This window comes from Diadema setosum, chromosome 15 (genome assembly GCF_964275005.1).
Source record: "Diadema setosum chromosome 15, eeDiaSeto1, whole genome shotgun sequence".
NCBI lineage: Eukaryota > Metazoa > Echinodermata > Echinoidea > Diadematoida > Diadematidae > Diadema > Diadema setosum.
Window position 1 is genome coordinate 18,446,164 of NC_092699.1, and position 27,540 is coordinate 18,473,703.

Sequence of the window (27,540 nt, forward strand, 5' to 3'; positions counted from 1 at the left end):
AATAAAGGGGGTGTGCCCAGTGCGCTCCCCCTGGATCCACCACTGTGTAGGATTCTAAAAGATGCGGTTGTACACCATGGGATTAGAACTTGAGATATGATACATCATGTTCGACATGCAGGGACAGTTTGAGACTTTGAAGCATTCCAGTTAACTATGGAAAAGGTGTAACTTTCACTTTACCAGCCATCTAACATCTAGCTACTTATCGGATGGTAAAGTGCACAGCTCCATGAATTGTGCTGCTGTTGTGTCTTTCTGCATCACCATCAACCAACACAGCTTCCAGATCGTGTCCATAAAGAGCTTTCAGAGCCAGAAAGTGAGATACACCTTGGGTGACCACATCCAAGTTCTCATAATGACCACAACCTTCATCCAATACATCAGCTGCAGAACGGAGGGAGGAGTGATGATGGCATACACACCCAGAGGTTGGGCAATCTCTTACCACACATTCGGTATCCATGGTGATCGGTATCCATGGTAACGGGCCATGAAAATGCCCTCCTGGTGCCGCAGATACCAGGCAAGCTACTTAGTATTAGGTGAAGAGGGGGATCTTCTTGGTGATGGGCTTACGGCAGATGGGGCACTGCTTGAGGGCCCTGCAGCACTTCTTGCAGAGGGTGTGTCCACACAGGAGGGCCATGTCACGCTTGTTCTCCATGCAGATGGGGCACAACATCTCCTCCTCTAAATCTTGGAATCGCTCACGCAGCCGCCTCAGCTCCTCGTCCTTGGAGCGACTTCCGGACTTTGCAGATACCCCTCGATGTGCTTGGCTGCCAGGGGTTCCTTGAGCCCATCAAGAAAAAACAAACAAACATGCATTACGAGGTACAAACATTAACAAATCAATGATATCATCAGAGACAGGTATATCATCAAGTGAGCAGATAGAAATAGGGAAAGATGGAATAGTTGTATTATATGTTTGCATATGTCCATGCTTCAAAGTGTGCAAAGAAATAAGACAAGAAAAAGATTGAACACAAAGACTTAGAGAAATAGATGGAGGGACAGAGAAAGAGATATATAAATATATAGATTCATGGTTTCAATATGTCCCTAAATATATCCTTATCTGAATCTGAACACTAGCTTTGTTTTTAAGGTACATTCATGTAGCATTCACAATCTTATTCAAGAACCAACTTTCTAAGTGAGGGAAATGTTACTACAATCCCCTTTTGAATAGCCACATCATCCCATCAAACGTTTCCAATGCCATACTCAGATTTGACTTGAGGTGAATGATTTGTCCATACACTGTAATAAAACAAGTAGAAATGATTGGTTTACAGCAAATGGTTACAATTACAATATAGCTGATGATGTTGATGATGATGATGATTGTGTTATAATCATAACAGTAATGACAGCAAGAAAAAGAAGAAGAGGAAGAAGAACAAGGATAACAATGATATCTATTAGTAATTTGAAAGATTTAAGGAGCTCTTTCATTCAGATATGATCATACTGCCACAAATTTGCAACAGACGTATAAAAAAAAAGATATAGAGCATGTTGCCTAATTTTGAATGGAAATTCTATATACTTCAAGAACATCCATGGTAATACCTCATACATATCTCTGATTCTGGCTAGATGTCTACCATGAATAGTGGTACAATAGACAAACAAATTTTATGTATATTTTCAGAGACATTACATATCAACAAGTAAAAGGACAAAGAATAAGGCAGTAGAGCTGCCTGATGACACAAAGTACCAGGAATGTTGAATAACTTGGGAACTATTAATGAAAGTAAATATTTGCATGCTTTCATACAACACACAAAATGTACTAACAAACTACCACAAAATATGCTAATCATACTGAATCCTAGTTCTAGTCCTAGATCATGTTCATCAGAACATTGCTACAGTACAACTAGATTCTACAGACAGAGGACATGCATCATTAGCATGCTACAAAATAGAGTTTTCAATGCACTCCTCTAGGATCTAAGTCACGCGGATGCTCACACAGCTGTTCAAGTTGAGTATCTCATAATAACATGTTCTAGTTTTCAAAAATCAAAAATGCCACACAAAGACTAAAAGAACATCAATTTTCCTACCGGTACTCTACAATGCTTTGGGAATGCATTGATTTCCATCACTGAATTTATCATGATGAGTTAACAAGCATTTGCCAACTGGTTCAAAATCCAAATTTCCTTTGTGAACCACTTACTGAAGAAATGAAGAAGTACACCCAAGATAAATCACAATTCTGTGATGACTGGAGTTAAGTGATTAGTTTTATCAAACCTCTCCAGCTAAATTCCCCCTACCCCAAAAGCATGGCTTTAAATGACAAGTTCACCCAAATGTATGTGTGGATTGAATGACTGCAGCAATACTAGTGAAACACATCAGTGAAAGTTTGAGGAAAATCAGACAATCCTTTTAAAAGTTATGAACTTTTAAAGTTTCTGTGCCACCATCATGGGATGACAGGACTACAACAGCTTGTGACATCACTGCAAGACAATGATGTAAAGAAAATATGAACAGAATTCAACATGTTTTCATATTTCTTGAAAAATGAAAGAAAACTTGACTTACCTCTTTCAAAAAGCAGGGAGAACAATATTAACCTTAACATGTGTTAGAAACAAGTCAAGGACATGTATACTTTTCATAAACAATTATATTTTGTGGAATTCTCTTTGTATCTTCTTTCGATCATTGTCCTTCATCAGTAATGCCACAAACTGCAGTAGTCTTCTGATCCAGCGATGGCAGTAGTGAAACTTTACAAGTTCATAACTTTTGAATGGATTGTCTGATTTTCCACAACCTTTACTAATGTGTTCTACTAATATTGCTGCTATCGCTCAATCCACACACATAAATAGGGCCAACTTGTCCTTTAATAAAAAATGGTTGGTGGGGGAGGAAAAAACAACAACAATCAACCTTGTTTTGAGCTTGATGGACCCTGATGATGACCAGCTGGTGTGGAGGAGGAGGATGATGATGAGCTGTTTGATGTCGATGCTTGAGATGGAGGGGAGATGTGATGACCAGCTGTCATTGGAATGATGACAGTGGGTGGGAAATTGAACATAACTGAACATCCATATTATATTTACACTATACATGCAAAAATAAATGAATCTGTATATGTCTATCAATAAATTCATATGAGGTACAATCACAAAAGATGGACATAACTGCTTCACATTTGATGTAAGGAACATGGGACGGAACGGCATTCATTTAAACTACCATATCAAACTACAGTCATCTAAAAACTAACACAATATTCACTATAAGTAAAAAGAAAAGAAACAAAAAAATGCTAGATGTGTTCTCAAAGTTGAACCAAGATTCTGACCCCGAATTCACTACAAACGTAAATCCAATGCAGTATGAAAGCTGTAACACACACAAATCTCCAAGGCCAGGTTGCAGAGTCATATAAATGTAAGTGATGCTGACATGACTGTAGCAACACCAGAAAAAAAAAGAGAATATATAATGACATGCAAAGACATGTTACTTATACATGCATGGGAAGTACTAACTCACACATCATAAACATTAGGGTTAATTTCACGTTACTGAAATTTTGGTGTCTCCCTTGCATTGCTCTAATGAGTGGAAATAATGACCTTGAAACAGAATTCATCCATCCTCTGTATAAGGAGCATTAAAAATCCAGTAGAGCAACAAATGATTGAATTGACAAGATTTTGCACACTTTGAGGATCAAACATGGGCACAGTGATGGCTGCTTACCTCGGTCCCTCATTTCTCTGACTGGTTGTCGACAAGTGGTGCACAGTTTCACCTGCACACAGCAGCCTGGACAGGGAAGGCAAACAATATACCCATTGATACAGACAAGCATGGAACAATGGTGTTCTGGTGGTTTTGGCTGGTACTACACTTTTGTATCTAATGGAAATTACCACAGATACACTGTTTAAACTGGTGGGCAAATCGGGCTGATGCTAATGATTGAAAAAACATCATGGGCGTACATACTTGGGTTGGACTCAAACCAACGATCTCCTGATTAATGGACAAGTGTCGAATCCACTAGACTACCAAGCTTCTGCCAACAGCCAGTGCTGGTTCTGGTAAAACCCAGAATAATATTGTGCTTTAATATGTCTAATAAGGGCATTTTTGTCAGTCAGTTGAAATATCAAAAACAATTCAACTCAAGAATTCACTCATTTGAAATGAGGTTATCGTTAACCTCTTGAGCACCCAGACATGCATTCTGATGAGAAGCTGCTATGTAATCATCCTTGTTCATTGTGATTTGTTAATATGAATCTTGAAAATATTCTTATTCTTCATCCCAGTCACTGAAACTCTGTACCTAGTCTAACCAATCTATAGATGCTCAAATGCGAAAGTCTAAAAATCATCTGGAGGTCTCCTTTAAACTGACCTTTGCAAACGGTCTTGTGTCCACACGGCATGAGAGTGACCTCTGCCCTCTTGCTGGAACAGATTGCACAGACCGTCTCCTCCACTTTCACGGTGCCCTTCACCTCCATCTGTAGGCAGACAACGGCAAGATGATAGCATCAGTGACACCTGCACTCACATCTACATTCTTCTTTTTTTGCCTACAGTGCAATGGTCTCAGCGAGACTACTTTACTGTGACCCTCCAATTCTTGCCAAGGTTTTGTCTGAATTCTCAGCAAACTTTTGCCTGATCTCTATTAAATCACTTCAACTGATAATGCAAGAGTATATGTTATTTTGTTTCTCATTTTGCTCTTTTTTCTATTCTATCTTATTTCTCTTATTTCCCAAACGTCATCTACCATACATATACATGTAGCTACAAGTATTTACTTGTAAATGTTGCAGGGGCTCATGTGGTAAGTTTTATGAAATGTGGAGAAAAAAAAATTGACTGAGAAACTTTCGTTTGGTGAGGTATCTTTGTCCTAGTATAGGCCATTATCTGTGCAGCCCTTGCAAGGGTGAGACTGATGTGTTTTGTTCATGAGCCTTGTCTTTTTTTCCCCCCGAGATTTATGGTGTTTCGGATGAAGCGAGCTTTGAGGTTACTGATTGATCACACAATGTCTTACTTAGTGCTATGTAGCAAAGTATAAAACATTTTCAAGTGTACAACTATGAATTCTGTGTAGTGTTTGCAGAATAACAATCACAGTCTACTTTATTGTCTTTCTTTCTCCTTCATCATTTTACCCTTCCTCTGAAGAAATTGCTCAGCAAGCCTCAATGGGAATCAAGCCAGAGCCATTGAGTGAGAGGTATATCGTCGCTGGGGTGACAAGCCCTTGTATCTCAAACTGTGGTGAAAATTACTTTTTTGGATTAATGGTCAGATAATCAGTTAAGTAATGTCCTGCCCAAATCCTAGCTGTATTGCCCCAAAACTAAAGCCACTGCGGCATGTCAAAGGAAAGGCTATCCTATCTGATATAGTACTTTGGTTGCCATGTTTTTGTGAGTTTTTCTTTCGCTCCTGAACATTCAACACTTTGGAGATACAAGGTCTTATCGCTCCAGCGACGATATGCGCTACAGTCTGAACGACATCATGACCCTATGAGAACGCTCAAATCCTATTTACGAGTACCTTGCAGATGAAACACTTCTGGAAGAGTGAGGCACAGTCCATACAGGCAATCTGGTGTCCACAAGGCTTGAACTGACAGTTGGCCGGCTTCTGACACATGCGGCAGTCCGACATCATGGCTTCCAGATTTCCCGCAGACGGTTCCCCTGACGACGTCGTCCCCTCGGCTTTCGGCGGGGCGGAGGATGTCGAGGGCTTCACGTTGTGATGGGAGGGACCTTTATCGATGGAAGTGGAGATTTTCCGTTCTATACTTTGTTTTATTATTTCATCCCCTTGACAAAGGGTAGTAGTCTTCACTTAAACAGCTGCAGATTCCTTGAAGCTACCAGTGATAACAGACATGGTGGTGATGTACTGTAAGACCAGAAATTTTTGCATGCATGAACCTTTCATGTATTTTGCAAGGAGCCAAGACTTGTGAATGTAGAATGAAAACAAACATTTGTGTCTACACTACTGCAGAGGCGAAATTTGCACTGGATCTGAGTGCATACTACATTATTTCTAGTACTTATTTAAGGCTCACTCAGGATGAATGTACAGTTTAAGCCTTCCACGTAATGGAATTGATCCAATTTGTACATACAATCTCAGTAAATGTAGTACAGGTGTATACTCTAATTTTTCCACAACTGGCAATTCACAAAAGAGTGATGCAGCAAAAGGCCATCAGCTCCAACTCACACAAGTTTTGTGCCAAGAATGTTTCCCGTTTTATCGTAAAGTGACTGTAAAACTCATTTGCTTCCGGTAACGTACTTGTAACCGACATAAGACACATTACAGAATTTATGAGACACATTTTCTTTCACAGTGTCACAGTGATCTAGAAAATAGGACATACATACAGGATATAATGCCATCATTCATATCTTACATCAAGGGATGGTTCATCAATTCAAGAGAAGACTAAACTTAAATACAGATTCAAAGTGAATTAATCATAATTACATGCAGTCAAGAGAGGGGGTGCTGTGGCATAGTGGATAAGACCCTGACACCAGATCAATGGACCCGAGTTCAAATCCTGCTCAGTGCTTACGTCCTTGGACAAGATGTTATTACCCACTATGTCCCTCTCAACCCAGATGTATAAATGGGTACCTGGCAATGCTAGGGTAATGATAATAATAGCAGGGCCCTCTGGTAGAGCAGTGGAAACACTGAAGAGGCTACCCTGGGTGAATAAGACCTTATTATTATTGCTACTATTATCATAGAATCAAAATGTATTTTAGAGACTGTACGCAACTGGAATATTCTCTCTGACATAATCCATAATGAACACCAATTAGGATATCAGAATTCTACATAATGCACTAATTAGCACGAACTGAATCAAAAGAGGATAATGCTTTTGCATTACACAAGAACATCAATATGCTTGCACTTAGTGTATCTCTAAAATGCAACATTTAAAGGTCCAGTTTACCTTTGGAAGCAGTGATTTCAAAAATATTCAAGATATCACATTTAATGCATATGTGTAGGTCTGTTGTATCATAAAACATCCTACCTTATGAAATATTTGCAATAAAACCTAAAATATGAGGAGATATCAGGGTTTTTCTCAATAAACCGTAACTGTATACGGTTTAGTCTGGAAACATTTTTTATTATAACTATTGTTCACATTTCGTGTATTTAACAACACTTAACATCGATTACACGGATTCAAATTTTGACAGTGGTTGTTTCTATCCCTAACTCACATTTTAGAACTATTTTAAAGCACTAATGCTTTCATCTGCAAATGGTAAATTATGCCTTTAATGGTTTTGCACTTGTTGAGACTAGGTGGCTATCTATAACTGGAATACATTGGTCATGTTGTTCTTCAAATCTACTAAAAAGAAGCTCTTAAAAAAGGACTCTTTTGCAGCCTTTTTCAATGCTTATTTGTTTGTTTGTATATTGATGGGCGTGATATAAAAGTGTCAAAAATATGATCTTGCGACTTCTGAGACTCATTTGCTACAGGGTGCTCCCCAAACCATAAATATGGTTATAACAAAATATTGTTTACGACAACATAAAAAATTCAGGTCCCAAATTATCATCATTAAATTCTATGGTGCAAAATTTCCTATGGTTATAATGAAATATTTGTATTACGATAGGAAATTGCTGGTCCCACATACTTCTAACAGGAGTTGCCAGTGCATTGAAAAGACAAAACCTCCCCCCCCCCCCCATGCTTCTGTCCTCACCCTATTGTACACAGTGGCACCTAACTGAATAAATGCTGCCGAGTCACTGCATTGCTTCAAGACTCACTTTTCTTGACAATGGGTGTGTCCCCTCCTGACAGCTGCCTCTCCTGACTGGCACTCCTCTGACGTCTACTATGTTGAGCTTCTCTCTCTGCCCGGGCACGTCTCCTATACACAGATATGATGTCAATTCATTTCATTTCATTTCATTTCATTTCATTTCAAACAAAAATGCATCTGCAAAGTAAATATCGTTGCTGAGGTGACAAGACCTTGTATCTCAAATTTTGGTGAAAATGAATCTTTTGGATCAATGGTCAGATAAGCGGTTAAGTGATGTTCTGTCCAAATCCTAGCTGTCTTACCCCAAAATTAAGACACCACGGCATGTCAAAGGAAAGGCTATCCCATTTGATTTAGTGCTTTGGCTGCCATTTTTTTTTTTTTTTTTTGCTCTCCTGAACATTTCACATTTTGTAGATATGAGGTCTTGTCGCCCCATCACTGATATAGACATATTTAGCACATGTAATTACACAAAATAGACACAATGTTGAAAACAAGGAAAATACTGTAAACTATTCAATCATTCTAACAAATACCAAATCAAAATTGATTGGAAATGGAGGGACAGCTGAAAAGTAGAGATTGTATATGCAGTCTCCTCACAGACAATAACTAATTGCTGAACCAAAAAAAAAAAATAAATAAATAAATGAACAAATTCCCTTTAAAAAACAAGAGGACAAAAAGAAATACACACAAATACACAAACAAGAGGCAGCTTTCTTCTGGAAAAAAAAGAAGAGAAAAAGGATTATCGTGAAAGAAATAACAGGAAGAGACTGAAGAGAACAGTGCAAGGGGAAAAGTCATCACAGTTGAAGTAGAGGCAGTAAAAATATAATGATAAGGCAATGTAGTAGTTACAGTAATAGTTCACACTGTTAAAGCAATAATATCAGCAAATCCCAGCTGCATTAACCCTTTGAAGACTGGTCCTGAGTTTACTCGGGCAGGTGTCTGTGGGAAATGTGTGTTGTAGCAAAATCAGCCCATCTTCAATAGGTTAATAATTATACAGCACTATTGATTTTGATTATTATGATAACATTAAATTGTAAAGAGAGTATGCAATTTTGCTAGCTGGCTTATTCACAAAATAAATTTCTCACTTGAAGTGGGACACTGAGTACAATCTTGTGTTTGAGAGAGGGAGTAGTATTTCCAGATTACACTTTCTCTTCTGAGTCTACGTGGATATGGTGCAATTAGAGGAAAGTTGACTCACCGCCTCTGTTCATGAAGCGTTAGTAGGTAGCTCTTGATCTTGGGGTCTTGGACAAGGTCCAGGGGAGACTTATGATGCCGGTTCTTGTGACCGAGATCACCTCCTGCTTGGACCAAGAAGCAAACTGTCGCTATCCCCATGTTGACCACCATGCCAGTCACTATCTTGGTTCGGAACTGGTGAGAAATGTGGGATGGGTGCAAGAGACAGACGTATACATTCTTGTGTCAGTGGCGATTGTCTATCTGGTGTTTGTGCATTTGAAATATGAAGCCACTTGGATGATAAAGGGACTTTACAGTACTGGTTGAGGTGAGGATTCAGCTTGTAATGCTTTGTGAGATATTTAGAAACCACTCTATGAAATGTTAACCTGTTGAGGACGGTTTAATTTTGCTACAACACGCATTTCCCATAGACCCCTGCCCGAGTATACTCGGGACTCGTCCTCAACGGGTTAAAGAGCATACAATTCTAAGGGGAATCGAAAGTTTATTCGATGAAAATCGGTTTTGAAATGACTGATATATCTAAAAACAAAGTAAAACAAAGAGATCCTAATAAAAGTCGTGGCCTGTCAATTTTATCAGGATAGCTTTTTTTGAAATCTCAGCCATTTCAAGGCCAATTTTCATCAAATAAACATTGAATCCTTCATAAAATTACATGCTTATTCATAAAAGGTTTCTCATCATCTCACTAAAAATTTTATAAACCTGAATCCTCACCTCAACCAGTACTGTACAGTCCCTTTAAAAGCACATGTGAGACACGTCCTTACCTGCCATAACATGCAGCAGACTAGTCACAGGAGGTAGATATATTTGTCAAGTTGTAAACTTGTACTTCCAATACCTTACACCAAGAGGTTATGAGACAGTAGGGTGCCCTTTTTGAGAGACCCTGAAGTCTTAACATTGCATGATAATTGACACCAGAAATTTCTCAGTGTCATACCACAGGCAATTGCTTCTATCGTACAGTAATATGGCATAAGTACAACTAGTAAATTTGTGTGAAATTTTTAAAAATTGCCCACTGTACTTGCAAGTTTCTGGAATTTAATATCTATATAATTATATAATACATATCAATATATAACAGCTATATATATTGCATATTCAATTAATACTGAATATGACAACATATCACCCATACAAGCCAGCACAACAGGGAATTAACAGAGAGTAAGAATACTGTAAAAGTGGAATTTTTTGCGGGAATAATTTTTCGCACTCAGGCAGGTAGATGAGTTCCACTTGACTGTTTTTTATTCCTCGGAAATAAAGTAAAAAAATTGTACTTATATTACATGTTACATTTTACAAGCAAAAATGTTCACATGCTTTGGTTTATGCGCTAGTGTTATGTGGCGTAAAATACACATAAATTTCAACACTACGAAAATGTCCACTTTTACAGTAGTTTACAGAATTGTAAAAACAATCCAGAAACAAAAACCATACCTGCTGTATGGAGGGGGAGTCGTCCCTCTCGGCATACACTTCCTGTCGGAGGAGGGCAAGGTGCATGCTGGTATCTCCATCCTCATCATCAGCCGACACCTCAGCCCCCTTGGCTACCAGGAGCTCAATCACATGGGTGTGGCCCTGGCCCGCTGCCAACAAGAGGGGGGTCTGTCTCCGGTTGTTTCTCACATTGATATTGGCATGCCCCTGGGATGTACAGAAACGGTGAAGAGTAGAAGCAGAGAAAGCATACAAAGCATAGGAAAGAGACGGAAAAGAAGGACAGAAAGGGAAGGAAAAGGAAGGTATAGGTGGGGAAATGAGAAAAAGAAGGAAGAAGAGACAGAGGAGAGGAAGAAGAAGAAGAGAGTGAGAGAAAAAAAGAAGGAAGAGACAGAGAGAGGGAGAAGGAAAAAGTGACAGATAGGAAGGCACAGGAAGAGGAGAAGATGAAGGAATAGAAGGAGGAGGTGGGCGGAAGAAGGAAAAACATAACAGAGAAGAAGACGGGATGGGAAAAGAAGGTAAGAGCCAGAGAAGGCAGCAAAGGGATAGGAGAAGATGAAGGAATAGAAGGAGGAGGTGGGCGGAAGAAGGAAAAACATAACAGAGAAGAAGACGGGATGGGAAAAGAAGGTAAGAGCCAGAGAAGGCAGCAAAGGGATAGGAGAAGATGAAGGAATAGAAGGAGGAGTTGGGTGGAAGACGGAAAAACATAACAGAGAAGAAGACGGGATGGGAAAAGAAGGTAAGAGCCAGGGAAGAAGGCAAAGGGATAGGAGAAGAAATGGCAGAAGGGGAAAAGAAGGAGATGAAAGAAGATGAGTCAGGGTAGAATAGTCTACTTCACTGCAAAGGATCAACATTTTTCACAGTTGATGAAATAAACACTTGCCATGAAAGGTGTACGACGAATATCAACTGAGTTGTCTCTGTGCATTGTAATTTCAAACATCATCCTTTAAAAGGGGCACACGACCCTTTATTCATAAAGAATACTGGTCGCTTAAAAAAAGAACCACAAGCACATTTTGATAGCATGATAAAATATACCTTTACTATCGGCAGTTTCAACATCACAATTGCACAACATGTCAGCCTAAATTATTACATGAAAACTTGAAGGCTTCAGTGCCTGGGCAAAGAAAGCTTATTTCTGATCCTTGAAGGGGTAGAAGCAAGAAAGGGAAGTTTTTTAGTTGCACAATTGTGAGTATGAGCTTAAAAGCACAATATGTTTACTTACTAGACTGATGATTGCAAACATGTACAGGTATAAAGATTTTGTTACTCTTAACTCTTTATTTGCCACAGTGGAAACCCCCTGTGTGCCACGTTATTCTGGGACACGAAGGTCGTCATGCTTTGAAAACATGCTTTGAAAAAGAATTATGTTTTTCCAATCTATATAACTTCTACAAATTTCTGTTAAGCTGGACATAATAGTGAGCAAAGTTGAAGAGGAATGCCAAGCTTTGCCTTGATATAAAGTGTATGACAAATCTATTTCTATTTATTTTTTTTTAATGACCAGTTGCTACATTACTGTAAAGGCATGACTTTTGCACATGAAACCGTGAGAGAAACATAGAATTTACACGCAAATTTAGTAGGGAACACCGCTTGATAGTCAATCACCACACAGAATGCAAGCGGCATGTAAAAGGAACAAAAGCGCGAGAAAAGCTTTCATTGTACCGCGGGATTAGGCGATTTATCAATCGGTTTAAGCGGATTTGTGGGTTTGAGCAGAATATGTGAAGTTGGCACGCTTTCGACTGAGTAGGACGTGCGAACATGGCATATAAAGAGTTAAGAGAGCTACTTGGGAGAACAACCAGAGAGCTATTTTCCTACCTGTGTTATCAGGACTTCCACCACATCTTTGTGACCATTCAGGGCAGCTAGGTGGATGGCTGCGTAGCCGTCATCTTTTTTCAGGTTTACCAGCTGTCTGGCCTTGGTCACCAATTTCTCGGCCGCACTGCAAAGAAATCCACATAGCAGTCATTGTTCCAGTGTTCCATAGTTTGCTTCTTGTATCTCACACTTATCACACACAAAGATCACTTGATGTCTCAATGGGTCTAGGGCAATTACCCCCTGGGCAATTACCCCGCACCCTTCCCCTGGCCCTAATCCTAATCCTAATCCTGAACCTAACCCTAACCCAAACTCCTAACCCTAAACCTAACCCTAACCCTAATCTTTACTCTTACCTTACTACTAACCAGTATTTGGCCGGGGGGTAATTGCCCTCCGGGGGTAATTGCCCGGATACGGTCTCAATTTACCACCCAGGGAAGGAAAATACAATAAAATCCACATTTCGTCAGGTGAAATTGAGAAGGGCATTACGGTGCCTCAAACACTACAATGTACAGATGGCTTTAGTGGCAACTTAACACCCTTTTCATTTTCATCCAATGATTTTTAGTGTCCAATTTTGGCAAATATGATTCAAAACAGAACAAAATTTGATGATTGCAAACTGATTGCATGACAATTTGTCACACACACCAAAAAAAAAAAAAAAAAAAATGACTACTGTTACACACCAATGGATTCCAGGATGGCATATGTGACCCGCTACAACAAAAGGATCCGAAAGTCGGGGAGGACAATTTTCTGAAAATGGCATGATATTATTCCCGTACTCTTCTACTTTAAATTCATATATAGCACTACTCATAAGAATATTCGGTTGCGGAGATATTGATGATTTTATCAGCACATGTCAAGTGGTTGAGGAAATCAGAGTTTTGAGAAAAACGCCTTCAAAGTTGTCCTTCCGACGCTACCATGGTCATGGGGAGGCGAGACAGTTTTCACCGCTTGACAATAGAAGGCACGCTTCTAGCGACCTCCGCCATGTTCAGTCAAGCTTAGCGCCAGCGGTCTACGCACAACCAATCAGTAATCAGGATGCCACGCACTGACCATTAAGATCACCCCCTTGTTGCTAGGGGCGGAGTCTAGCTGCGGTGCTAAATCCAAATCTTCGGACACGTTTCTCTTACATTGAAAGTCGGAAAATCATGGCCCAGAAAAACGCTAATTTCTTCTTTCCTTTAATCATTTAGCTTTGAAAATTTGGCAGATGATGGACTACAAAATTATGCAAAAAACAGAAATCAGATTGTTTTGACCAATTTTGATGATGTGACTTCAAACTCGATTTTCTCGGCTCGGCCGTCAGCAACTTTAGGATCCTTTTGTTGTAGCGGGTCACATATGAATGTGATTGCTTTGAAAGTAACTGGATCATGATTATATGAACATCTATTCATGCCTAATAACACAAATGTTGAGTGGAGCTTTAAAACAAGAGTTTCGAGCTTACACAGTGAAATAAAAAGAGTAAAATGAAATTCAATACAAACTGAGATGCTATGTTCAGATATTGCACTATGATGGATACATAAGTCAGCAAGTCAGTGATGAGGTGAAGCAAGGTAAACTAAGTCTCTAGCACTGCATGAGCAGAGAGGAGTGAAGGCATATTAGAAAATGTTCTCACTGCAGCAAATAATCACTTATCACTATGCTTAACCCTTCACATACTACAGCTTCATACATCTTAGAGAAATTTTTGCAGTAAGATAATAAGCAACACCTTTTGGCAAACACAGTCCATGTCTCACAGGCAATTGTGGACATTTGAAACATTTCTTGAATATGAGATGGTGATAAAGAATGTGTGCTGTCTAGCTACATACTATTTGTTTCCCTTGAGGGACGCATGATGCAGCACGTTGAAGCCGCGTTTGTTCTTGAGGCTGAAGTCGGCTTCGTGTGCTTCCGTCAGGAGGTCAATGATGTCACGGCTGTCTTTGGCGATCGCATCATGCAAGGCGGTGTCCCCATAGCAGTCCTGATGTGTATTGAGAGCAATGTAAAAGCTTTTTGTCAGATCGGCTGACTTGAGGGGTGATGAAGACAAACTTCCAGATATTTTCTTGACATTATGAAAAAGAATGTGGTCTGTACATCCTCATGTCATTTTCTTACTCCAAATGGCTCTCTTCTTTTCTTTCTTGGCCAATTATTTTTTTTTTCTGATAACTTCATACTCTCATCTTCACTCTTCTTTAAAAGATTTTTCTCCAAGTAATCTCTTTATCCAAATGGTATGAATCATTAAACATTTATAAGAATTCATCACATTTTCCATGTATGTTATCATCTTTGTAGTTACAAACACATATACTGGACATCACTAATTTAAAAGTTTTTGTGTATCACAGTCATTATGATTCAATCCAGCAGGCAAGCCTTGAGGAAGGACTGTGGTGGTTCCGCCACCTTTAAGGAGGGGGGTCACATCAGCTGTAGGGAGGAGCTTACCTGCAGGTTGGGGTTGCACTTGTGCCTCAGGAGTACCCTGACACAGTCCACGTAGCCCTTGTTGACAGCCACGTGGAGGCTGCTGCACTTAGCCTTGTTGACCAGGTTGATGTCAGCATTCTTGCTGATCAGATACTCGGCGATGTCTGGCTGTCTCCTGTTGGGAAAATTCAATGTGATGTGAGTGCATTTGAGCCACCATTTCTCAAACCAAGCCCCATTTGAAAGATTATAAAATTACATTAAGATCTCCTCAAACAATTCGTAGACTGAGAACCCTAGAAAAACATATGGCTTTTTGAAACAACATCTTTATGTCTCTGTTCAAGGAGACATGTGCTAAAGTCACTTTGTCTCTATCTAACTACCTATATATACTCTAATATACGTCTATATCTATCAATCTCTATATACATATCCGAATCTCACTATTTATCTTGGTTTGGTCTATCTATCTATCTACCTATCTATCTATCTACCTACCTATTTATCCATTCATTTATCTATACATCTAGCTCTCTAGCTATACACCTACCTATTTTTCTACCTATCTTTCTATCTACCTGTCTATATACACCAATCCATATGTTTACATCATTCTCTCTCCCTTCTCTCATACTCACCCAAAGATGGCGTAGTGGAGGGCGGAGTCTCCCTCCTGGTCTTGGATCCCCATGGATGCCTTGCCTAGGTGGAGAACTTTGATGACATCTAGATGACCCTGGTGGCTGGCCACCTGCAGAGCGGTCTTGCCCGCCACCTGGACATCCACCTGAATAAAAGACAAGAGCATTACATCAATCATTACATTGACGTTATATATTTACATACAGTAGACTCCCGTTATAACGAAGTCCTTGGGACCAGCAGCTTTCTTTCGTTTATATTGAAATTTTGTTATAACCAAACAAATAAACAATAAAAAAAATAGAGCCAATAATTTTTCATTTTTTATGGATTTTTATTTTGTTGTAACCAAAATTTCCTTTTATCCATGTTCGTTATAACGGGTGTGCACTGTAGCTGGAACTGAAAACAAGTCAGTATGTGACTAGATGTACTATAAAAAGATATACTGGTCAAGAACTATATTAAAGGGGAGTACATCTGTGCAAAGCCTAAATACAATGATAGTATATGCCCTTGGGGTCTTCATCAACTAATGGCAATGTCAGAGGTCACTCCTTCATGCATTATAAGTTTGTTTCCAGATTTGATGCCAGGTTTTTGGGAATGTCCTGCTACCCTGAAACAGAGTTTATAAACGAGCTACTACCTGTAAGGTAGCAAATACCCTGCATGGATCTTCAGTTGACAGCATGTGAAGGAGATGAAAACCTCACTGACATGATGCAACATCAACTCACCCACTCAGGATGCTCGGTGATGAGGTCAGTGACTGCTCGGATGTTGCCCTGAGCTGCTTCACTCACTAGCCTGTCGGGGCTTTCACTGGGAGAGTCTAAGCTCAAAATCTGCTGTAGTTGGTCATTGAGATTACCTATAATATCATGAGACCACATAAAATGTGTGATTTTTGAACAAAACATCTTGATTCACACTTCTGCAATAACTTCAATGACATTTAGTTTGAATGTGTAGGTCTGTATCTGACAATTACTGTTTGTACTTTTTGACAGTCCACTTTTACTTTATAAAATATAATTTTTACTTCATTTCCTACCTTGAATGAAGATGTGTTTGAAAGCCCCCACCAAGACACTTAAAGGGACATTCCAGACGATTTTCATAATTTCACATCATGTAGTACATAAATCGACAACTCCATGTACAGATTTGTGGAATTTATTGTGGTTCTTTAGCAGAGAAACAATACTTTGAAAAACCTGAAACAAATTACACTGAACTAGGATGATGACATAGGAGGTTCACATATTTCAGAAATGTAGCAGTGCAATTCCATTACAATACCGCTTGCTTGCGAGTTCACCTGTGCATAATCTATGCATGCCTTCTTCTTTTGTTCTGTTTCCTTGAGCCCCAACTTATGCATTCTTATGGTGACTCTGCCATGTCATCATCCTTGTTCATTGCAATTTGTTCTAAATTTTGATAATTTTCTTATTCTTCATCCAAATTATCACAAATTCTGAAACTCTGTCCTCAGTATAACTAATTTATAGTGGTTCAAATGAAAAAATTTGAAAATCATCCGGAGGTCTCCTTTAATTGCTAGTAACTCCTGGTACTAAAATGTAAACTGGTACTAAATGTCAGATTTTGTGAGACCTTTGAATATAAAGATATCATATTACCACAGAATATTGCATGCTCTCATTGCATGAGAGATTTTATATATTTTGGTACAAATATCAATAAATCACCAGCAAATAAAATGGATTAATGGTCAGTGATCCAGTCTCACAATATGCAATGTCATAAAATAAAACAAACAAACAAACAAACAAAAAAAAACACACACACTTGGGAGCTTCTATTTCTACAGTAAGGAGGGAAAGAGATACATTATTTTCCCTTTCTTTTCGAAGGTTTTCTGGCAAGTGAAGGAAAGAGCTTCAGTGACACACCTTGAAGTTCTTCGGCTCTGTCTGCTGTCATGGTGTTGTTGAGGTCAGGTTTGTTTGACCTCTGAACTGGGGTCAGGCATTCTGGATTAAAGGTCCACACCTGCTTGTCCACAGAAACCCTGAGGTCCCCGTCTGAATACAGTTTGAGAACTTTTCCAGTTTTGCCAAGTGTCTATCAAAGAAGGCATTACAAGAAACAAAGCACAGAACAAACAATCAATTGACGAATGTAATTCTATTACAAAATTTCTGTTGTTTTCTCAATATTCCCAAAACAATTGTGTGGTAATCACTTCTGTTCACATGTCTGATTCACACAGGAGATATTTCACATGAAAACCACACACACAAACAGGATTTTGAAACCAAGGAAGCAGAGGTAAATGCTCCAGAGTGCATTGTGTGACTCATTTGAAGCAGAAGAAGAAAAAAAAAGGAGGTTATTGGGCAATGGATACCTAGGTATGTAACTGCGACACGCAATCATAGCTCTGTGGGAAGTAATCCTGTCTTTAGAATTTGTCAATACATTGTATCCAAGACCTCCCTGCATGATTCATCAAAGCAAATCCCTCCCCCTCCCTCAAAAAAAAAAAAAAAAAAAAAATAGATAAAAAAATTTCACAAAACAACAAACAACAACAACAATAACAAACCAATCAATTTTTTATGAAATCTAAAAATCAAGACATAGAATGGAATTGCTGCCTTACCGCTTGCATGCCAGTGCTCCACTCTCCATGCCCTGCCTGGAGACGCTTCACCAGGTTTATGTCATTCAAGACAGTCACCTCATCTCCCACCGCATACGTGTTAACCTGTGGAAAGATGGCCAACTCATCATTGATTGTACTATCTATGCTTAATCAGGTCTGCATATGTATATCAAATCACACCTGCCCTGAAACAATGTTCTCTAATAGACAATGATAAACACATCGAATGTACCCTCACTGTACCAGTATACAACAGAACCCTCTAAATGAAAAGAAAATAGCCACATACATGCACACACACACCATCACACATGTGGACACACACACACACACATAGATACACACACAAAATAGGTGGGAAGATGCAATAAATGCAATGCAAACATGAGACGTTCATTGATATAAAACATGAATTTATCACCCAGACTACCCCGTCTTCTCATTGGTATGATGTTCTACTTGAGAGATGAAACATTTAGGACATTATTGATCTGACAACAGAAATCTTATGGCATCTAGATTTTCAAGTGGTATATTTGACCTTCCATCGCAAATTTGAATGAAATCTGGCAAGAAATTAGGGTTGTAGAATGCACAGGAGGTATGTAACACAGTGACTTGTTAAGGTCAGTACACAGTGAGCTGCACCGCAACAAACTACAGGAATATGAAGTGACCAACCACACACCCTACACAGTCATCTTCACAGGCATTTGGTTGAGATTCATTCTTCTTCTTCATCTTTCTTAATCTTCAATGGGTTATGAAATCTATCATAAAGATGAACTTGACCTGCATGCTTGTTTTGGGGAGGAATATGCGGTCATACTCAGAGACTGTTGTGAAATGGCCTATGAGGAGATCTTGGATTTATAAACTCCATTAGGATTCATCACAGAGCCTGATAGATCATTGCACTCCAGTACTAATTGTCGAGCAAAGGCAAAACTTGTTGGTATTTCCCCTTGGATAGTACTTCAATCTTCATGTGCAACACCTCCTTCATACAAGAGAGCTTTTAAGTGATCTATAATGGAATCACTTTTAGCACGGTCATGCTCTCCGTTTTCATCATTTCACTTGCCCTCAGGGTAACACTGCCTCTGCAAATGTCTTGAAGACTCATGTTTTCATGCAGTATATTTGATATAAATATTTCCAGAATATCTGTACATTTTGACAGTACCTTGATGAGAGCGCCAGGATGAAACGTCCACCTTGTCCCACATTCCCGATAGCTGACTCTGATGTCTCCCCTTTCGGTCATCCGATGCACAAACCCAACCTTTCCAATATACTGAGATTACATGAAAAGGGAAGGAAATACAAACTGTCATAAAACTGATTTTCTTTTTCTTTTTTTTCAATTTTGCACAAAAGAGAAAAACCATAGGCATACTTATCAGTCTCCATATATTACATATGAAGAATCAGGCAGTCACTACATAAGTCTGTAACAGGAACATGACTCTTTGTCTACATTTTGATGAAGTTCATTGAACTTGGATGCAGAGTGTTGATTACAACATTAATCCCATTACTATTTCTATCCATCTAATTTCTGTACATTACAAAAAACAAACCTATTACTGAACTTATACCTAGTGGAATTTATGGCCAGGCAATTGTATTTTAGCTAGATTATGGTGGTATTTCACCTCGATCTCTGACCTTTCACCCCTATTATTTCAGGCAATAAATTTTCATTTATTTTTACCCTGTCTGCCAATGTGTACCTATCACCTCTGGACATTTCTTGCTAGAGCAACGACTGAAAAAAAAAAAAAAACAAACCTTTTCAACATTCATTGACCATGGACCTCTATATTTGACCTTTAACCACCACATTTCACAGAAATAGAAATCTATCCCTAACTCACAATTTAGAACTATTTTGATGCACTTAAGCTGGGTTTTTGTTTCATCTGCAAATGGCTAATAATGCCTTTTAACTTGAAATAGAGGCAGCTTAGAGGCATGCACAATAACAAGGAGACCACCTCACCTCCGCCATCTTGGGGTTCCAGCCCCCATGACCTTCTTGCATAGCCTTCAGGACGTCAACTTTGAGGACGACCTTGACCTTATCGCCCACACAGAATTTCGTCTTGCTCTCCTCTGCCGGCTTACGCACGTTCTGCTCACCTTGTTCGCCTGGCATTACAAAATATCAGAACATTGAAACAACGGATGCATGAAACAATAATTTTCAGCTTCATACATTAAGAATCTGGTAAATATTGCACATGTTCTGCAGAGGGTGTGAACCTAATTCAGCACAAATTTTCCTATTGCATGTTATGCTATATAATCACCTTAGAAAAATGGAGAAAAATACAGAAAGATATGTTCCACTTAAAACGCAATTTCATAGAATACATATGCACAACAAAATGATGCAGCAGAGCACTGCATATAACTGTGTATGTAGGAACAAGAGGAGGCATGTCATAACATGTCATGGCTTAACCCATAATGCAGTACTAATATCCTTCTTTTGTTTTGTTGATAAATCCATTTTTTTTAAATTTACACAATTTAATATGCATTGCCATATGACAGTGAAGAGACGATTATAAACCATATCAGTACTGCACAAATCGGTACAGAATAGGGGTAGGACAGATGACAGCCACAAGATGACAGAAGGAATGCATATGAGAAAGCCTGTACATGGCTTGTGACAATATGCAAGTGGGGCCAAATATCGTCAAGATTCCAGTATGTTTTCTCATCTTACCAACGAGTGGGAGGTGTTCCTTGTAGTAGTAGCCTGCTGTCGCATCCTTGGTGTACTTCAAGTCCACTTTGCCCTTGTGGCCCACACGGTATACATTTGTCAAGCCATTCCCCCATGTAACATTGGCAACGCTGCGGCCAGACTCGTGCTCCCAGCCTCGGATATTGATTATATTTCCTGACTTGCCTTCCCCTCCTAAAAAAAGTCATTCACAAACACACATTGCACTTTAAGATGACTATAGATCTAGGTAGGGAATAAGACTTTAATCTATTACAACTCATATGAAGATAATGAAGGAAAGCACTGGAATAAAGTGAGACAGTAAATACTGTATCATCTTGTCTACAGTTCAGTGACAAATACACATCGTACATGCTCAGATCAAATGGCATAGTATTGTATGCTTATTTCTGTAACAGTGGAAACAATTATGTGGTTATTTTTCTGCACTGGGCTTATATCAGTGACATTAATTTACTCAGAATTTTTGCAGGTAAGAATATTTCTTTGTGTATGTCAATATCTCTCCCAAACTTTGTATGTTCTCACTTCCCTTGTAGCTTGAGAGAGTACTTTGTTCCTGAAAATTCCTGCATTGAAAAATATTCCATGATTAAGGCATCATGTGATGCGATTTCTTGAGTTCATGCTGTAAAAGAGTCACAAGGTTACTCCAACTTTTCTCTAGTTGACCACAAATCAGATAGAGTTGGGAAATAAGTAATGTTATAACAACAGTACTTAAATCTAAGGTTTGGATGGAAGAAACTACTAACAAACTCAACAAAGAAAACAACATGAACATCAGATGGCACAAATGCTACACACATATCACCAACACACTTACATTTTTCCTTGTTTACAGCAAGGTGAAAGGTATCAAAGGTTACATTAGACAGAGTCACAGTAGGAAAGAATTTTTTAAGTCTTCAGAGGTAATGCCTTAGGTTTCTTAGGTTGTTGTCCACACACAATAGACCCAATTCTCCCATTTTTTTTTTTTTTTTTGTTGTTGTTTTATTTGTGATTACCACTAAAGAAGCAGATCAGAATTGAACCAAATTAATAGGACATTTTGAATTGGAGAATTCAAGGCAATACATTTCGCCATTGCATGTCATAGGGAGGGACATGCTCTCTCCTGTCACAAGGATGTTTATACTGACACTAAGACAGCTATATGTACCTCAAGCTTAAGGCGTCCTCTAGACTTACCATCTTGGTCGCCCCAGTCCCAGTCTTGTCCTCTCACCACTTTGGCACCTGGTAGCAGACCTTTCAGCGGGGTCCGTGTAGCATTGGCTCTCTTGGACACACGAACCCTGGTAGGACATAAAGATCAAAGAGAAACTTGAGGTTCGGTCTTTCTTTTTTTCTTCTTCTTCTTCCTTCTTTTCTTTTCTTTTTGTTCATTTGTTTTGATCTGCCGGTACTTTGTAATGAACCAGAATGAAGCTTTGTTAATCATGACAAATGATATTCACATAATTGTCAAATAAAATTGCAATTCTTTTACGACAAATAAGAATCTCTGATATATCACACATACACTTGTAGTCTACAGTTTGCAAAAAAAGAAAAACAAAAACAAAACAAGGACATGTACACATATTAGTCAAAATGGACAGTGAATAGATTTCATCAATATACATTTAACGGCAGATATGTGTGCATGACCTGTTTGTCCCAAAAGGGGCATATTTTTACTGTTTACTTCCACAAAGTCAGAATATTAATACACCTTTTCTACCCACCTATTTCTCGATGTTTGAGAAATAAGGAATTTTACTAAGTTTCATATTTGGAACAAATAAATGTTATCACCTGGTCATGTTAACAATGAGTTATAATATACCCAGAGGTGGTTCCATTATTGAGTATTTATCTTTAATTGTACTACCGGTAGATTTATTTTAATCGTAATTCAGATTGGTGTTGTTGTTTTTTTCCTCCTGATCTGTTACAAATATTTATTCTAAAAGTTAAAAAAAAAAGAGAAATACATGTATCACATTCTGAAATCTTGTACTCAGCAAACAAACAAACAAAAAAGGAAAAAAAATTGGATGTTTTATCTCAAATTAGGTGACATGATTCTGGGTTGTGAGCAGTTGACATCTATCCCAGTATTAAATGTAAACCACACTTGTAAGATATGACCTCAGACATGGGCCTAGAAAACAGCAAAGTGCATGTCTCATATGATTCAGCATACTACAACCCAGGGTATTGCATATCCCCAGATTACAGTGTTGTGTAGCACCATATACCTGTACAGTTACACATTGACAGCAAGGTGGCTAAATCAAACAATCCCAATGCAAATTACTCTCAACAAAAATAATACATTTGTAATTTTTTCCCAAAAAATGACACTATAATTTTGGACACAAATTCATAAGGAGATAATTTCAATGAACAGTCCCTGCCAATAATCACTTATTTTCATCTGTCGACTGATAATCATAATGCAGTGGTACGCTGCACAGATGTGTATCAAAATTATACTCTATGGTACAGTGTTTAATACTGGTGCGGCTGCTTAGCACTGCTGCCGCTGTGTCACCACTATTGTTGCGTGGCTTTGATATAGAAGAGAGAAAAGATGGGTTCTATTTTCAGGATTAAAATCTTTGTTGGCGTATACATGTATTAGTAGTTATTCTATTTGGTTGATTATATAAATTTCATTTCATCCATATTTTGTCCATATTTGTTTTTCATAAACAGCATAAAATCTTCTTGCATGAAGCACTAAGAAATACCCTTCATCCATTTTCGAGTAATCAAGGGTGCAGCTCTAACAACAACAACAACAACAACAACAAAATGATAATAATAATAATAATAATAACAATAACAATTATTATTACTATTATTATTATTATCATCATCATTTAATAATTATGAAATAAATCATTATTTAACAAAATGGTGGGTACCCCAGGGAGCCACATACCACATCATAGCACGTCATTCACTAAATCTATGATTCACAATACAGTGCACTCTCATTACAACGAACACGGTTATAACGAAATTTCGTTGTAAGGAAGTAAAACTTCTGGTCCCAAAATTATCGCCATTAAAGTCTATGGTACAAAATTCAATTATAACAAACAAGTTATAGCGAAATTTTCGTTATAACGAAGTCTTTTCCGAGCACGACTGACAAAGAAAAAAAAAAGAAATGAGCTCCGTTATAACGAAATGCGGATCGCCTCCGAAAATATGTAGCGGAACAACTGAACATTCATAGCATCTCTACATGGGCGAACGCTTCACATCACTGTGTGTTCACTCCTTGTATCCTGCACAGTTTCCGAGGGTGACTTGCATTATTGTTATACAATAATCTGAAATCAAAGTAGGTTAGATTTGTTCCGAAGGTACTTAATTACAAAACACACAGATTCTGATACATTTAAATGTCTGTTAATTCGGAAATGAAATAGGGTTTGTTATCACAAACGTTTTGGCGTTATTCAAAAGGTTCGTTATTAATAAGGTTCGTTAAACCGACAATGAAATATGGTTGTTATTACGACGGTTCGTTAGTCCGAAAATGATAGTAATTCTAAGCTTTCGTTAATCGGGACATTAAAAAAAAAATTGTTGATCCAATAGTGAAAAAGGTGTGTCCACTAACAAAACTTAGGAATTGCAAACTGTATAATCGTCTTAAGATAAATGAACCTTCGAAATAACTAACCTTTCACCTTTTTTTTTATTTACAAACCTTCGGTAGAATAACAAACCTTATTTCATTGTCAGATTAAAAAACCTTCGGAACAGTGAACCTTTCTAATTTTTTCTTTTACAAACCTTCGGAATGACGAAACTCATTTCATTTTCCGATCAACGAGTCTTCGGAAAACTAACAAAATATTTGTATCTAAATGATGAACTTTCAGAATAACGAATCGTCGGAAGAGCGAAGCTTCAAAATAATGAACAAACCTTCGGAATCCCGGGAATGGCGAAACTTCGGAATAAAGGGCCTTTTGGAGTAATAGACTTTAGTAAGAAATGAATCTTTGGAATACTGGTAGCGAACTGTAAAGGAATCCTAAACCGTCATTTTCTATGCGACTTATTGTGTAACACTATTTATGCTCTCTTTTAAATGTAATATTCAAACAAAGTTAAAAAGGTACCATCTCATCTCACATAGCTTTCCAGTGTATATATATGATATATGCATGGTTTCCTTGTTTTTGTTATATATTGTATTTGTTCAGATATAACGAAATTTCGTTATACAACGAAAGAAAACAGCTGGTCCCGAGCATTTTGTTATAACGGGAGTGCACTGTATCTCGATACTCAGTTGTGACATCTACCAGGTAATTAATGTGGAAGATCTCCAGCAAATGATCTCTTTCAACTATCAAAAGATGACCAACTTTGATGAAACTTACAGGACCTTAATTAATGCACATAATAAACTCAAGTACTGCAGCAGCAACTCACCCAGCAGAGTATGGCGTGACAAGTCGAAGGAATTCATGATTATGATCATGCGCCCCTGCAAAGTAGCATATGGAGCAAAGGTCAAAGTTCTCACAGTCTATACACTTCCAGCGGATTCCCATGATGCCTTCTTGCTTGCATCCATTGCATATAATGTTCTGATGCTTCACTCCTGGAAAACAAAATGTATATATTACAACAAGATACATTAACTTGGATAACATCTTATAACTTTGAAAAGATTTTATTTCGGCTCTGATCTGAATGTGAACTACAAACCTACATCCCTGTGACCATAAACAAGATCTGCTTGTTCTGCATACTGGTATGTATGATTTCAATTTGGATTCAAGGTGTTAATAAATAGGAAAGAACACACAAACCATCATTTGCGAGACACCTGTATTAATCTGTTTTTTTTTTTTGAAAATCAACAGAAACTACCTTCAACAAGATATCACCCTAAATCAGAGAAGAGAATACTTGTACATGTGTATTTTGCATCTTGAACAACGCCTGCTATTGATGAATCAATTATTGCAGGAAGTTGTATTTCTCCCTTTTCTTTGATGAAACCAACTTTTTAAAAAACAAATCTTAAAAACAAAATCAAAAAATGAAAACAAGAAGTACATGTAGAAAGCATCTTCACGACAAATCTCAAACAGAAGAGAATTAAGAATCATGACAGCCATATTATATACAATTCATTTTCAATACAAATATCAAATAAGGTGGCTAAGCTGATGGAAGTACACAATGTCAGTTCACTCATGAAAATATGACTTTGATCATCGTTGCACTGGATGTAACTATACACAGCCCAGTCGCTGCTGTAGTAGCGACAGGGCTGTACCAGCAGAGCAACAAACACGAAGAGAGGTCAATGATCGCCATGCGATCGGATTGAATTTTGATACTTTAGATCATTTTTTGTCACCTCAAACTCATCGGACGAACAAAATAATAATGAGACTTCATATCTATGCTATCAACATTAAAATTTGAATTTAACAACTTATCTAAAATGATGGTTATATGCAGCATGTGTGAACGGCTTGCGAACGGTACATCGTCTTTCACGCCAGGCCATTTTGGTCACATGCACATGATCTGAATGCAGGTCGCGCTGTCGACCGTGCTGCTACATACACTCAAGCAGCGCACGCACGCAAAAGTACATGTGTACTCAATACGACATGTACATATTACACAGGTTCGTTCTGTAATACATTCTCAAGCGCATGCGCATAATTTGCAGAAGCCAAGGCCCCATTTTGAATTCTGCAACGATGAACCGAGACGGTCGTCGAATCAGCCAGAAAGTGTCACGTTTTTGTTCCACACGTTTTTGTTCCACGGACTTATCACGAAGGCTCTCAATGGACTTACGAACCTTCTGTAATACAAACTTGCACTTAAGGTGAGTAACGTTTGGTAACATGTACATCTTTTATAGAATAAGTATACATTTTCGTAAGTTTTGTAGTTGTGTTGCGGTTCCTCACTTTGAAGGTACCTGCCTCGCTGGTCAGACGCTGTATTCGCACAGCGTATCAACAGCGTCTGGTCGGGCTTCACTGGATGATGCTACTTTACCTGCTGGTGCATTGTCGTAGAGCAAGAGATCATGGGCCCCTTGGTAGCCGACACGGTAGTTAGTTCTCGTCCCACAGTCCCATTGTATCACCACTGTCTTGTCTGGAGAAGTGCTGCTTCCCTGGCGCCCAATCTCGACCACCGTCCCAAGATGTCCATCACCGTCGTCCTGGTTACCCCACTTCCAATCTGGGCCCCGGACAACTCGGAGTCCAACACTTACTGCCATCACTTATGTGCTTGCTCAAGTGTAGGTACACTCACGTACAGCTGTGAATGAAATGTTACAGGAAAAACAAAACAAAACAAAACAAAATACAATTAGATCTAGGCCTTTCTGGGGACTCCGGTATTTTGAGCCTGGAAGACAGGAGTTTTCTAAATTTTTCTTTTTTCGATATCATATACATTATCAAGTCAGAAGTCTCCCATAAACACGGCCATATACAGTACTATCGGCTTTACATCAAATATTGACATGATTTTATTGTACTAAACTCCAACATCAACAACTGGATGCATTGCTATGCCATTTTTGTCGAACA

General features: G+C 38.5%; 1 protein-coding gene across 1 annotated transcript; it reads right to left on the reverse strand.

Moving 5' to 3' along the window:
* Positions 1-225: 225 nt before the first annotated feature.
* LOC140238851 (E3 ubiquitin-protein ligase MIB2-like) lies at positions 226-27,224 on the reverse strand. Its single transcript, XM_072318746.1, has 21 exons — positions 26,996-27,224; positions 25,397-25,568; positions 22,139-22,245; positions 20,921-21,115; positions 20,186-20,334; positions 19,367-19,477; positions 18,178-18,282; positions 17,465-17,636; positions 16,283-16,416; positions 15,539-15,687; positions 14,916-15,072; positions 14,288-14,442; positions 12,426-12,552; positions 10,566-10,775; positions 9,100-9,275; positions 7,873-7,976; positions 5,593-5,810; positions 4,421-4,529; positions 3,757-3,822; positions 2,932-3,042; positions 226-798 (listed from the first exon to the last, which is right to left on the reverse strand). The coding sequence occupies exons 1-21, from the start codon at positions 27,222-27,224 to the stop codon at positions 545-547; spliced, it is 3,210 nt and encodes a 1,069-aa protein (XP_072174847.1). The 3' UTR covers positions 226-544.
* Positions 27,225-27,540: the final 316 nt, after the last annotated feature.

Bases quoted from the DNA above. Each gene is read 5' to 3' on its own strand.
- LOC140238851 (XM_072318746.1), bottom strand. From the start codon at position 27,224: ATGGCAGTAAGTGTTGGACTCCGAGTTGTCCGGGGCCCAGATTGGAAG. The intron at 19,478-20,185 runs GTGAGGTGGTCT...ATGTAATCTCAG, and splicing joins GGAACCCCAAGATGGCGGAG to TATATTGGAAAGGTTGGGTT. The intron at 16,417-17,464 runs GTGTGTCACTGA...ATGATATTATAG, and splicing joins CAGAGCCGAAGAACTTCAAG to GTAATCTCAATGACCAACTA.